The sequence below is a fragment of the Cibotium barometz genome, chromosome 66 (assembly GCF_041138505.1).
Source record: "Cibotium barometz isolate CiBa-2024 chromosome 66, ASM4113850v1, whole genome shotgun sequence".
NCBI lineage: Eukaryota > Viridiplantae > Streptophyta > Polypodiopsida > Cyatheales > Cibotiaceae > Cibotium > Cibotium barometz.
The window spans coordinates 843,592-856,643 of NC_141111.1; the positions used below are offsets into that span (position 1 = coordinate 843,592).

At 40.8% G+C, this 13,052-nt stretch overlaps 1 protein-coding gene and 1 long non-coding RNA gene across 2 annotated transcripts; one reads left to right on the forward strand and one right to left on the reverse strand.

Annotated features, from left to right (window-relative positions):
* The first annotated feature begins 2,874 nt into the window (after nucleotides 1-2,874).
* LOC147602649 (uncharacterized) lies at nucleotides 2,875-9,993 on the forward strand. Its single transcript, XM_086797517.1, has 6 exons — nucleotides 2,875-3,292; nucleotides 4,789-5,370; nucleotides 8,700-8,785; nucleotides 8,871-9,181; nucleotides 9,307-9,378; nucleotides 9,610-9,993. The coding sequence occupies exons 1-6, from the start codon at nucleotides 2,953-2,955 to the stop codon at nucleotides 9,866-9,868; spliced, it is 1,650 nt and encodes a 549-aa protein (XP_086653643.1). The 5' UTR covers nucleotides 2,875-2,952; the 3' UTR covers nucleotides 9,869-9,993.
* Nucleotides 9,899-10,209, reverse strand: LOC147602650 (uncharacterized). The gene is made up of 2 exons (XR_015265739.1): nucleotides 10,113-10,209; nucleotides 9,899-10,065 (listed from the first exon to the last, which is right to left on the reverse strand). It is a non-coding gene; the product is annotated as an uncharacterized LOC147602650 (long non-coding RNA).
* Nucleotides 10,210-13,052: the final 2,843 nt, after the last annotated feature.

Sequence of the window (13,052 nt, forward strand, 5' to 3'; positions counted from 1 at the left end):
AAATGATCAAGAAGATATCAAAAAGGGTACAATAGTCCTAGGTCTGGTGCCTTTTATAGTCCTAAGGCCCACATGCCCTAACACCACATGTGTAAATGTTCCTAAGCCCCATGTGCCTAGGCCCATCCCCCATGTGCATGTGCATCCTAAAATTGCTTTGTTACAATATCCACTACTCCTAGCTCTCATAGTGTACCTGCCAGTGTTCATTTGGATGTAGTTCATATGTTTGAGTAGTCTGGCGTACTACATGAGAGTGGTGATTACTTCATTGAGGTGAGTCCTTGTAGGAGAGACACAATTATACACAAGGATCGCATGGATCTTGATAGATTTGCATTTGACTTAGGCATTCTTAGATCCAGTGATTATGGAGGCACCATTGATGGAGACATACTATACCTGTGGGGTGATGGTAATGGGCATTGATTTGGATTCCGAGGAATTCTTTTGTAATGCCCGTGGATGCCTATATATTGATATGGACACAGTTTATTGGGCATTCACTTTTGGTCTTACCAGAGATCATCTTGAGAGTCTTGTGCTTATTGGGCATTCACTTTTGGTCTTACGAGAGATCATCTTGAGAGTCCTATGCTTATTGGGCATTCACTTTTGGTCTTACGAGAGATCATCTTGAGAGTCCTATGCTTATTGGACATTCACTTTTGGACTTACGAGAGATCATCTTGAGAGTCTTGTGCGTATTGACATGGAACGCTGTCATGGCGTATTGACATGGAACGCTATCATGACATATTCATCTTTGACCTTGGTGGATAGCTAGACCTTGATGTTGGTGGCATATCTCATGGATTTCTATTCGATCCGGGCATCCTTGTGGTGATCATCTATGGACGGTGGGGCAGCGTTACTTCACATTTGATCCAAGTGGTCATCGCATGCTCATGACTTGTGGTGATACGACTTACCCTTTTGATCCAGGTGGCATGAGATCAATGGTTATGATCATGTGACTCCTTGGTTTCACATTTGAACCGAGAGGATGCATTTTTAGTCCCGTCGGTGTTGTTCTACATTCCTTTCCATTTGATCCAAGAGAGATCATACACCTTGGTGATGACATTGACATTTTGTCATGGATGTGATTCTTGGCTTTTGTATATGTCTCTTACCACCCTTCAATTTCAAGGACAAATTCATTATAGGAGGGGATGGTTTGTAATGAAGCAATTTTATATGCACATGCACATGTATGGGTTTCGGCCTAAGCACATGGACTTTGGGTCCCTTGGGCATAGATTTGGACATGGACATATTATTAGCTAGTGTGAAATGGCCAAGCACTATATAAGTGACCTTGGTTTAGGCTGTTGTACCTTTATGACCTTTATGATCTTTTACACCTTTTGATATCTTTTGGGATTAATACTAATCATGTCTTGCTTAGCGAGCTTCCATGGTGACCTTCCATAGACTCCATGTAAACGAGTCTTCTGTCCCTCGTTTCATCTAGCCTCCTTTCTTGCACTGAATGTCTTTACCTATTCTTATGTTTCCTCTATAAACACCTACCCCATTAGGAATGGCTTGTATGTCCCTAAAAGCCTTATTTCTATTTGGTATTGTATTTGAAAAAAATTTATGAAGATGTACTAGTTCATCCAGAATTTACATCTGTGCATGTAGAATACAAAAGTGTATATTTTTTTATCTCTATACAAAAGTGTTCTAGTTTATCCGAAATTTCCATCTTTGCATGTAGAATACAAAAGTGTATATTTTGTATATCTATAGGTAAGATAGGATTCCACTATTCCAGCTTGTCAGAAGGAAACCTTTGGTCCTTGTCCTATGGGTTCTCATAATCATATTGAAGAACATCAATAACTCATGATTTGTCAATTGTCTAATAATGCACTCTGTCATGTAAAATAGGCAACAAAATTTCCCCTAGCTCTTTGCTCATAACTGTAGAGATATTTGATAGTTTTAAGTTCTACTGAGGACAAATGGGGGGGATTGGATCTTGGGCAAATGGTCTTTTTGTGATGAACTATCTGGAGTGCTGTTTAACATTATCAGAGCTTGTGTCATGTGAGAAATATGGTCTAACAGGAATGCCATTGTGTTTATGAAGGTTGTGAGCACTGGACTGCAAGAATCAGATTTGATGCATAAATGTGTGTGCTTGTGCTGGTCTGTTTGCAATGTGAATAAAATGAGGTGTACTGAGCTGGATGTGTTGTTACTAAAGTTGCAAAAGAACATCAATTGGCCCTTGTCCATGTTGGTGGAGCTTCAAACATACTAGGAGCAAGTCCTAATGCTGAATTGTATGATGCAGGTGAGGTGTTGGGATGGGAAGAGGAGACCACCTAAATTTGGACCAAAAACTCAAAGGTGGTATCGGAAAACAAAGCAAGTTGATCACACTTTTGTTGCATTTGTAGAAAATCTTGTGGGAACTAGACCTACTGTCAAGATTTGGTCCAAGAGAGGGGGAATGATGGAAAAATAGTCCCCTCGTGGTTGCACTATTGAAGCAATGATGGAGGCCTACATCCTGTTGGGTTATCAGATCTCTTGGAAACAGTCGTGTTTTTTTGATGGAGGAGGAGGGAGAGATGGGATTTTCTGTGCACAATCCTAAATGAGGATAAAAATGATTTGTAAAGTTCAGTAGTGCATTTCATGAGGACAAAAATGTTTTGTAAAGTTCATTAGTCTATAGGTCACTTGGTTGTTCTCAAGTTGGTTTTGTTTTTGGACACTTTTGAGGTAATATATATAATTATTAGTCTCCTCCACTATAATTTAGCTATATTTAGGGTTAGCAAGATACTAGCTTATACAAGTACGTAGACGTGACAGTGGCAAGGTCAGGTGAGCTTTGGATACTGTTTTCGTTAGTCCTCCCATAATCCATTTTATTGTACTCGTCAGTTTGACCCTTGTGAGAGCGCGAGTTTTCATTCTCCCTTTCTGGAAATGGCGGAGCTCCGACTGCCCTCACGCAGGCGGAATAACTACGTGGGCAACGGCCACAGGATCTACGCCAACCCTAACGAGTTCGAGGCGGAGGTGGAGCCTCAGGCGAAGGCCTATGCGGGCGAGAAGCCGGTGAGATGGAACGGGCGGCCAAGGAGGGAGAGCGAGCAAGCAGGCGGCCGCGGCCAAGGCGGCAGCGATGGCCAGGGGGAGGAGGAGCAGGAGGAGATCAGAAGAGCTGCGGCCCTGTTGCTGGCCAAGGCGGGAACTTTCCTTTTGGCGGATCTGTGCGAATTGTGTTCTGCAACCCTTCACGATCGCCTCGCCTCTATTGCCTCAGGCAAGTGTTGCCCTTCATTTGGAAAAATTATCACCTTTTTTTTTTTTTTTGCTCAGGAAGGGGGGATGGTTAGAATTTCGTCAGAAAATTGTCACGATCTATCATATAATTTGCTTTCCACTGCACAAGTTTTGTAACGACAAAATTCGCTACAAAATCAGGCCTTCAAATGTTCTTCACAGATTTGGGAGATGCTTAAGCAGTATTCCCTGCGGATGGCACTTGTTTATTTTCTTCTGAGCTGTTGCTTGACATGTCTGTGCTTGGTTGCCTTTCATCGAATCCCTGTTCTGCTTTGGAGTAATTGTTTATCTATTCTTTCATTCGAATATTTCTATGTGCATCAAACCAGAATCATTGAAGACCTCAGGTTTCAGGATTTGCATTGCCTCACATTAACAGGGAATAGACTGACCAAGATTGCAAATGCCTTCAACACAAGGCATTCAGCTCTGAACCGTCGGTATTGCACATGGAGGGTTCCAGACACGTCTTAAGACTGATGTAGTTGATGCGAGGGCCAAATATGAAGGTGAGATGGAGAGGGTAGGTTAAAATGCTAGGAGCATACAAAGACAAGAGGTTATTTTCTAGATAGTCCATTGTGAAGTGGCTATGCTACCTGCTTCAAACCTTCTAGAAGCCGTTAATCTATTGAACTACCTTTCATAGTACCTTCCAGAAAAGATTATGCATCACACTGTAGAACTCTTGCACCACGTGTCACTTGTGCTGTCTGACCCTGTCCATCGGCTGCTATCTGATGTCTGGCTCTAACACGCACACGGACATTTAGACAGATTGTTTTAGAGGAGTTGTATCAACCTCCATATATGGGTCATAGAAGGGTATCCTCTACATCACATGTGGCTAGAGAATTTTATTGGTCTACGATGAAAAAGGATATGGCTAGATTTGGTGCCGAGAGTGCATGACTTGTCAAAAGATCAAGAGCTACAAATGCAAGACTCAAGGCCTATTGATGACAGTACCCATTCCTAATGAACCGTGGGAGATTTGGACTATAGTGGACTGCTTTGGTAAACAACCCTAGGCTTGTTAGGGGGTAGGATCACTTGTATTTTGTATTTATATTGCATTTTTGACCTTGTTCAGTTATGAAGTGTGCCACACAACATGGGCATATGGAGGTCATGGCCTGTCTTTGCTTGATGGGAAGCCCTGTGAGTAGATTTATGAGGCTACTCTCTTCTATGTAAAGGAATAAATATGATATGTAAAGCAAAGCCATAGGCTTTTTTTTGGTGGTGGTATAGTTTGAAAGCTCTTTTTTAATGGGTTGTCAAAGAATTGATTGGCTGCTGAATTTTAGGATAGTATTAGGCTGTATGATTTTTTGGTATCTTTTATTGTGCAATAATAAATCAAATTTCTGCTGTGAGTGCTTTGAAGGCAATAAAAGCATGGCAATAGATATATTCGAACCTTTTTAACAGGAATCTGCTGCTGTGGCCTGCATTTGTTTCTCGCTGCAGGTGAGCTCTCGGCTGGTGACCCGAAATTGCTTCAATACACAGCTTCACAAGCTGCTGACGAAAAACACCAGGAGGTTGGAATGGATGACAAGGAGGAAAAGACCTTTATCGACTCTCCACCTGCAAGAATTTTGGGAGAGGATGGCAGCAATCATGCAATGGTCTCAAAGCAACATAATGGAAGGGTGAACTTTTCTAGGCAGGAAGCAAGTGGTGAAAAAAGGCAGGGCAATTTGACAGCTAGTTCAAGTGATGCTACAGCTAATCTCATCATAAAAACGGCCTTACATTCTCTTGGTAATGCTCCTGCCCATAGGACACGAAGCATGACTAGAAAGTTAGGTTCTGTTGAAACAGCTGGCCAAATGAATAGTTCCGCAAGCAACGACAGTGAGAATGTTCGAATCTTGGAGGTGATACGCAAGAAGGACTATTGTCTAATCGAGCGAGTCAATGGCCAAAACGTCAATATTTTGGAAGGCCTGGAGCTTCATAAAAATGTCTTCAATCAATCAGAGCAAAAGGATTTGGTAGATTTTGTGTATCACCTTCAAGAACTGGGACGGAACCAAAAGCTTCGGAGTAAGGGTCAAAACTTTTTCTTGCTTTCGTTATTGCATTTTCAGACCTTTAGTGAATAACATCAAATTTGTCTTTAGCACGCAACTTGAACTAAAAGTTGCAACTTGCATATCCCAGGTTGAATTCAAAAAGCTGTTTTTTTTTTGTTCTTAAGAAAAGAGAGTTGCCCTTGCATAGCTGCTCTGACCTGTCCTTTTTTAACACAGCACGTACTCTTCTGCCCTGCCAGTGACTTTTTTCCACCTTTAGCCCTCATCTTTTCCATTGTCATTCTACATTCCTTTTGTGCCCTGTTTTTTCCAGGTTTGCCAATATCTGCCATCTGTTACCCTATTTTTGCTGGGCTTTTCCCTCTGGCTAATGAGCACTGCTGCGGCTTTGTGTGCTTTCACAAATGGATTGGAGATGGCAGTGACTTAGGCCTAGTTGACCAAGAAGATTCATACTGTGGACTGGCCAGTGATTCTTTATTCCCCCCACAACGTCTACACTTCCTTCGTCTTGCCTGATTGTTTCCAGCACTCCTGTTTCCTGCCATCTTTTATCAGATTTCTGGTGAGCTTTCACACTTTCATCCTCTTCATGATTTGTCATTACTTCTGCAGCTTTGTTTGTTTGAACTAGCTTCAAAACCCCACAAGGTGCTTACTCGGCGGCATCGTCTACGGGCGGATTAAAAAGCACCATGGGTGGGGAAAAAAAATAGCTATGGGAGGATCTTGGGCCTAAGGCCAGTTTGGGGGAAAAAAAATGATGCAAATTGACATGCCTTGGAATTTAGACCCTGTGAAGACTTTTGCCATCATCTTGATTATGGTAAGAAGGCTTATTTTCTTCCATCAAGGAAGAATATGCTAACTTTAGAGCTAGCCGATGTATTGAAGAGTCATTTTTGGACTTCATGGGGCATTTTAAGTGACCTGGTCGGTTAAATTGAGTCACTGTTAGAAGTGCGACGCGCTCGCTGGAGCTCATAGGACAGCAGTGCATGCAACAGCACAAGGAGGAATGCACGGGATTATTGGGTGTGGGCAGCAGCGCAGACAGAGAATGGTTTGGTGTGGATGAGCAGCCCAGGTCTGTGGGCGGACAGCAGTGGGTGGACAGCAGCCATGTTGGGCCGGCAGATCTGGGTGCTTCCCAGTATGGACGGCCAACCTTAATTATAAGGTTTAATTGGGTTTTCAACTAATTGGCCATCCCACAACCTGTGTGTCACAGCAACTGAACAGTCCATGAACTGTGTGCCAACAGCTTATAGTCCAGATTCAAATGGTCATGAGGGCTTCAGCCTATAAATATTAAACAGGCCCCTCAGAATAGACCCCGCCCCCCAGTTTAGGCATCATCTCCCAGCTTCCATCACAGCAGATTGAACAGCAGAAGAGCTCTCCTTTGTACATGTGAAGCAGATAATAGCAGAGAAGCAAGCCATGGAAGCAGGGCTCCTCAACTTGGGGTTTACTTTTGAGATTGGTCACCTGCTGGGAATTCAAAAACTCTTTTTTTTTTCAAATATAAAAATGAATTCTATTTATTCTTTAATGTACAAATTACAAATTTGTTGCCTATAGGTTATTAGTGTGTGCTTGTGTAGGTGTTAAGCCTTCCATTGTGTTAAATATCTCTGTTAACATTTGCACCTAACTAGTCTTACACTTGGTATTAGTGTCTAGAATTATGGCAATTTGTTTCTTTTTAAGCATCCTGTTTGTGTTGGTTGCCTGATTAGAGGCGAGTCAGGACAGCATAATAGGGTTTGGGAAGAGTCTTCTTGTGGGTACCCTTGGCTTTTTCAGCTTTTCCTCATTTTAATAGATGAGCGGATGGCAGAGTTGGCTGACACGGAGGATTCCCATGAGTGGGATTGGAGCAGCGAGAGCACTTTGCACATCGCTCTGAGCGACATTCTAAGCATCGCTTCCAATCTCAGGTGAGTTGCCATTTGGATCATCATGAGAGCCAACATGGGATTCACCATTTGCATCAGAGGCAACACTTGGATGGCAACTCAAATTCATCACAAGAGCTGGCATAGGGCTGAATTTACAGATGTTCAATACGGCTCAAGTTGAACATTGATTGACTACTTGGACATCACTCTGAGCGACATTCTAAGCATCGCTTCCAATCTCAGGTGAGTTGCCATTTGGATCATCACGAGAGCCAACATGGGATTCACCCTTTGCATCAGAGGCGACACTTGGATGGCAACTCGAATTCATCACAAGAGCTGGCATGGGGCTGAATTCACAGATGTTCAATATGGCTCAAGTTGAACATTGATTGAACATTGTGTGTGTGTGTGTGTGTGGAGTGCGTGTGTGAGAGCATATCTTGATATAGAGTTCTACACCCACTATTAGGCACTGATGATGTTAGTGGGGATGTCGTAGTATCTAGTTCATACTATGCATAATGGAGTTGATAGTATAGTCTTGTGGGTTGACTACCATGAGTATATAACATGCACGTTCCTAAAAGGTGAATTTGGGCATGCTCCTGGATTCATCTAGGTATATAATTCAGCCGTATGCAGATTTCACATTGTGAATTTTTCGTCCGAGTTGCGGCCAATTGATATTGTGCTTCTTCTTTCTATCTTTAGCGGTGCATTTACCCTATCAACTACTCATTTGCTGTACTAATTCTTTCTATTTGCTACTTTCCTTAGTGCTAGGCTTCATTATGGTTGAGTCTGCCCTGCATCTTCAGAGGTTTGACAAAAACTCAGTACGAAGGCCTGTGTGTGAATATATGCTCTGATGTGTGTGTGGAGTGCGTGTGAGAGCATATCTTGATACAGAGTTCTACACCCACTATTGGGCACTGATGACGTTAGTGGGGATGTAGTATCTAGTCCATACTATGCATAATGGAGTTGATAGTTATATAGTCTTGTGGGTTGACTACCATGAGTATATAACATGCATGTTCTTAAAAGGTGAATTTGGGCATGTTCCTGGTTTCATCTAGGTATATATATTGATTGACTACTCACTCTATCAGCGCTATCACCTAGACATCACGTAATTGCCTAGGAAATACCTAATCAGGGGCGGACTCTCAAGTCTGGCATGTTTTATATCAGTTGTGTCGCTATCTTTTGTATGATTCCGTTTTGTGCTGGAATGCATGGCAAGACGAGTTGTAAGCATTTGCTACTTTAGGTTGGTGGTGGATTTTGTGTAATATTTCATTCACCAAATCAAGTATGTGCAAGAGAGTAAACTGAATCGCTACACGGTGACACAGAAAATTAAAACCCAATCTGAGCATTCTTTGGAGGTCTTTCATTAGCTTGTTTATTGACTGTTTTTTTCTTTTAGGACGCACTTATTCAGAGCCTAGAAAGTGGATGCGTGGAAAGGGTCGAGTAACTATACAGTTTGGATGCTGCTACAATTATGCTGTGGTATGATATTATTTTGATTTGATTTGTGTGCTGTTGGTTCTTGTCATGCTTCAAAGTTAATTAACAAGACTTTCTATATATGCAGGATAAAGATGGAAATCCTCCAGGAATCATAAGGGAAGAGGAAGTGGATGATATACCATCAAAACTTCGCATGGTAATTAAGCGGCTAGTGCAGTGGCAAGTCCTACCCTCTAGCTGTGTGCCTGACAGTTGCATTGTTAACATCTATGATGTGGGTGATTGCATACCGCCTCACATCGATCATCATGATTTTCTCCGGCCCTTCTGCACGCTTTCTCTTTTAAGTGAGTGTGACATTATTTTTGGGACAAATCTAAAAATCGCTGGACCAGGTGTATTCAAAGGTTCCATTTCCGTTCCTTTGCCCACGGGGTAAGAGTGAATTTTCAACTTGATCTTGTCTTGACTCATCTTCTATCATTATTTTCAGTGCATCTACCTGCTTTGAGCATCCAAAATATGTAGTTAAACCATTTCTGTATAATGTAAAATTGCAGGTCAGTTCTTATTCTTAATAGCAATGGGGCAGATGTTGCCAAGCATGCTGTCCCAGCTGTTCCAACTCAGAGGTAATTCGCCTCCTTTTTCACCGATAGTGCATTTGTACTAGATAGCTGGATTAGTGAGGTGTTAGTTATACTTTTTTAAAGATGCTCAGAGGAGAATATACTTGCAAGTGTGTCATGATGGCACGGGGGGCAGGCAGGGTGTGTGCATGTGTCAGAAGCTCTACACTTAGTACTTAGTCATAGTATTGTGCACTTTTGTGTGTTTTAACAAAAGTTTTTTTCTTGGAACAGAATTTCTATCACTTTCAGAAAGATGGATCCAACAAAAGTGCCACAAGGTTTCCGGCCTGATCTAGAGTTGCTTTCTACCCAGTCCCTCGTGGATGCAAGGTATTCAAAGCCAAGGGAGCCAAGCCCTTTGTTGCACCCTGCAGATGATTCACATCATGAGCGTGGAACCTCCAAGGTGCCACAATTCTCGTTGGAATCTGATTTTCCTGCACTAGCAAAGCCTGGCTCAGGTGGCAGACATGGAAACTTGAGGTCATGAAGTGAGTGGTAAATATGGGTTTTTTTAAAATAAAATAATTTGGCATAGAGTGGAATCATGCAAACGTTGAAAATGCTAAGATCCGATTATATTGATATAATGAACATATTAAGGTCATTTGGCCCGATACCGTGCAGTAAAATATATATGGGTCCCAAACGGTGGGAAGAGATATGGAAAGATTAAAGTTGGAGGACCTTCCCAAACGGTGGGAAGAGATATGGAAAGATTAAAGTTGGAGGACCTTAGTGGAAGGATTAAATGAGGGGGTAGTGCTTGTAGCCACGTGGATGTGTGTGTGTGAGGGGGGGGGGGGATTTTTCTGGAAGATTTTGGGCGGTGGCAGATTTTTGTGAGAGACTGGCTCGAAGCACAGACACGGAGAGGGAGGCTGGGACAAGCGTGGGAGAGAGAGGGGGATTATGGCTAATTAATCAAACCTTAAGTTATTCGCTAATTAGTGCCCACAAGAAGCGGTCACTAATGAATGAATATGCACATATCCTATAGCAGTAATAGAGGTGCACATCGTTATGTAAAAGCTAAAAGCCAGTTGTCCCGATGAGCATGATGAAGCTCTTCTTTTATAAACCCAGCTTTTGCATACGTACACGACCCATAAGCACAACTAGCTTTTACATACGTCTCGCTCATCGCTTCTGTCTCAGCGCCCATTACTCGAACTCTCGTTACATTTGAAAAAAAAAAGTAGAAAATATTTTGACCTTTTCACTCCTTACTATTAACTTATCATTTCATTTCTTTGTTAAAATTTCCTCAAGTAAAAAAAGAAAAAGGAAGTTTGAAGTGGGGTCTTTCTCTGTTATCCTCGTATTAATAATTGATTAGTTCTCTTTATGTCTATTTCGAACTGCGAGTGATGTTTTCTTAAGTTTTGAGAGTTCCTTTTGGAGGAATATCTGGCTAATGTTGTTATCTCGATAATTGGGAAATTTTTGAATTTTAATCTTCTCTAGAGTTCTAAATTATAGTTCTCATGATTAGTTTTATAACAAAGATTGAACATGAATACTTAAGAAAGAGTTTTGTTGTCTTTCAATAATAGCTTCTTGTCCTTAATCTCTTGCAATATACACGAAATCCATCTCCTACTTATCATAGCAATGATATATGATTATTGACTCTTTTGGATAGGATCTTGGAAGATAGTCATGGAGATAAAGAGAACCATTACACCAAAGAAATAGGAATCTAGAACTTGGATATCTAAGTTATCACCTCTTTAGGTTCTAGCTATCTTCTACCTATGATATTTCTAGGTTGATCATATTCTCATCTAATTGAACATGAACTTTATATTTTGAGAATGAATCAATAGTTGATTGAGTTGTTTGTGCTTCCATATTAGAGATAATATGAGTTTCTTACTCAATGGTTTTTCTTACAAATGTCTTTCAATACACAGAAGATTGATATTTTATATAGAAATGGAAGAATCTAAGTTGAAGGAAGGACAAAAACTTGAGCATGTAAGCCTTGTCTTTATGGCTATTATGTCAAAGATGCTCAAGGTAGATTCTACACTACATAGTGCCCAATTTGAGGAAGACACATGGTGGGTAGTTGCTTCTGCAGTCCCAAATGGAGAACAATGATTTTTTACCTTTATTTTTCTCTTTGATGTGAGGAGTTTAAAATAGAGTGGAAAATGTTTGGAAAATGTAGAGTGGAAAATGTTTGGAAACCCAAACTCTTCTCAATCCATTTTGACAACTTGAACCATGTTCCTCTGATTATTGGGCAATCAGAAAACACATGTTTACCATCTTCTAGTGATGACTTACACATGGGATAGCTACCACTGGAAATATTTTTCTTTTGCAGTTTGGAACCAATAGGTAATGCCCACATACATACCCTCCATATAAAAACCTGAAATTTCTTGGGAATCTGGCTATCCCAAAGAAGTTTCCACCTCTTCTTCCAAGTTAGGGGGCTTCAATTAACTCTCCAAATTTTATTGCAATACGCTACATTGGCATCTCCTTTTCTCATTAGTGTATATAGCTCTCTAGTTTTGCCATCCTTTAGCTTAGTGCCATTAAGCCAAACACAGTCTTTAATCCAGACAGAGCTATCAGAGGCAGTGGAACACAGCTCTCTTTGAGATAGATCCAGAACTTGGGTCATCAAATCCCTCTCTCTACCAGTTAAGTGATATTCCTATATTATGTGCTCCACATCCTTCCACCCCACTATATCCCAATCCCAGCAGTTACCCAAGTATTTAAGACCTCTGTTATTGAATTTCTTTGCAGAGGAGATATCAAATAAGGCTAGAGGAGGTTTAAATTTATGAATCCACCAAATACCCAAGCTGAACATTGAATTGCCAGTCACTTTGCCACCCCCATCCCAAGAAGTGAAATCCAGGCAAGCTTTCCATCTCTTACATAACATTTTATAAACTGCTGAACTGGTAACCTTCAGAGGAGCAAATGAAAAGAGCTTGTCCTTCCAGTAGTTCAAGTCAATCCATTTACCTTTAGCTCCTACTTATCATAGCAATGATATATGATTATTGACTCTTTTGGATAGGATCTTGGAAGATAGTCATGGAGATAAAGAGAACCATTACACCAAAGAAATAGGAATCTAGAACTTGGATATCTAAGTTATCACCTCTTTAGGTTCTAGCTATCTTCTACCTATGATATTTCTAGGTTGACCATATTCTCATCTAATTGAACATGAACTTTATATTTTGAGAATGAATCAATAGTTGATTGAGTTGTTTGTGCTTCCATATTAGAGATAATATGAGTTTCTTACTCAATGGTTTTTCTTACAAATGTCTTTCAATACACAAAAGATTGATATTTTATATAGAAATGGAAGAATCTAAGTTGAAGGAAGGACAAAAACTTGAGCATGTACGCCTTGTCTTTATGGCTATTATGAAAAAGATGCTCAAGGTAGATTCTACACTACACAGTGCCCAATTTGAGGAAGACACATGGTGGGTAGTTGCTTCTGAAGTCCCAAATGGTGAACAATGATTTTTTACCTTTATTTTTCTCTTTGATGTGAGGAGTTTAAAATAGAGTGGAAAATGTTTGGAAAATGTAGAGTGAAAAATGTTTGGAAACCCAAACTCTTCTCAATCCATTTTGACAACTTGAACCATGTTCCTCTGATTATTGGGCGTCACGAATGAGACTGG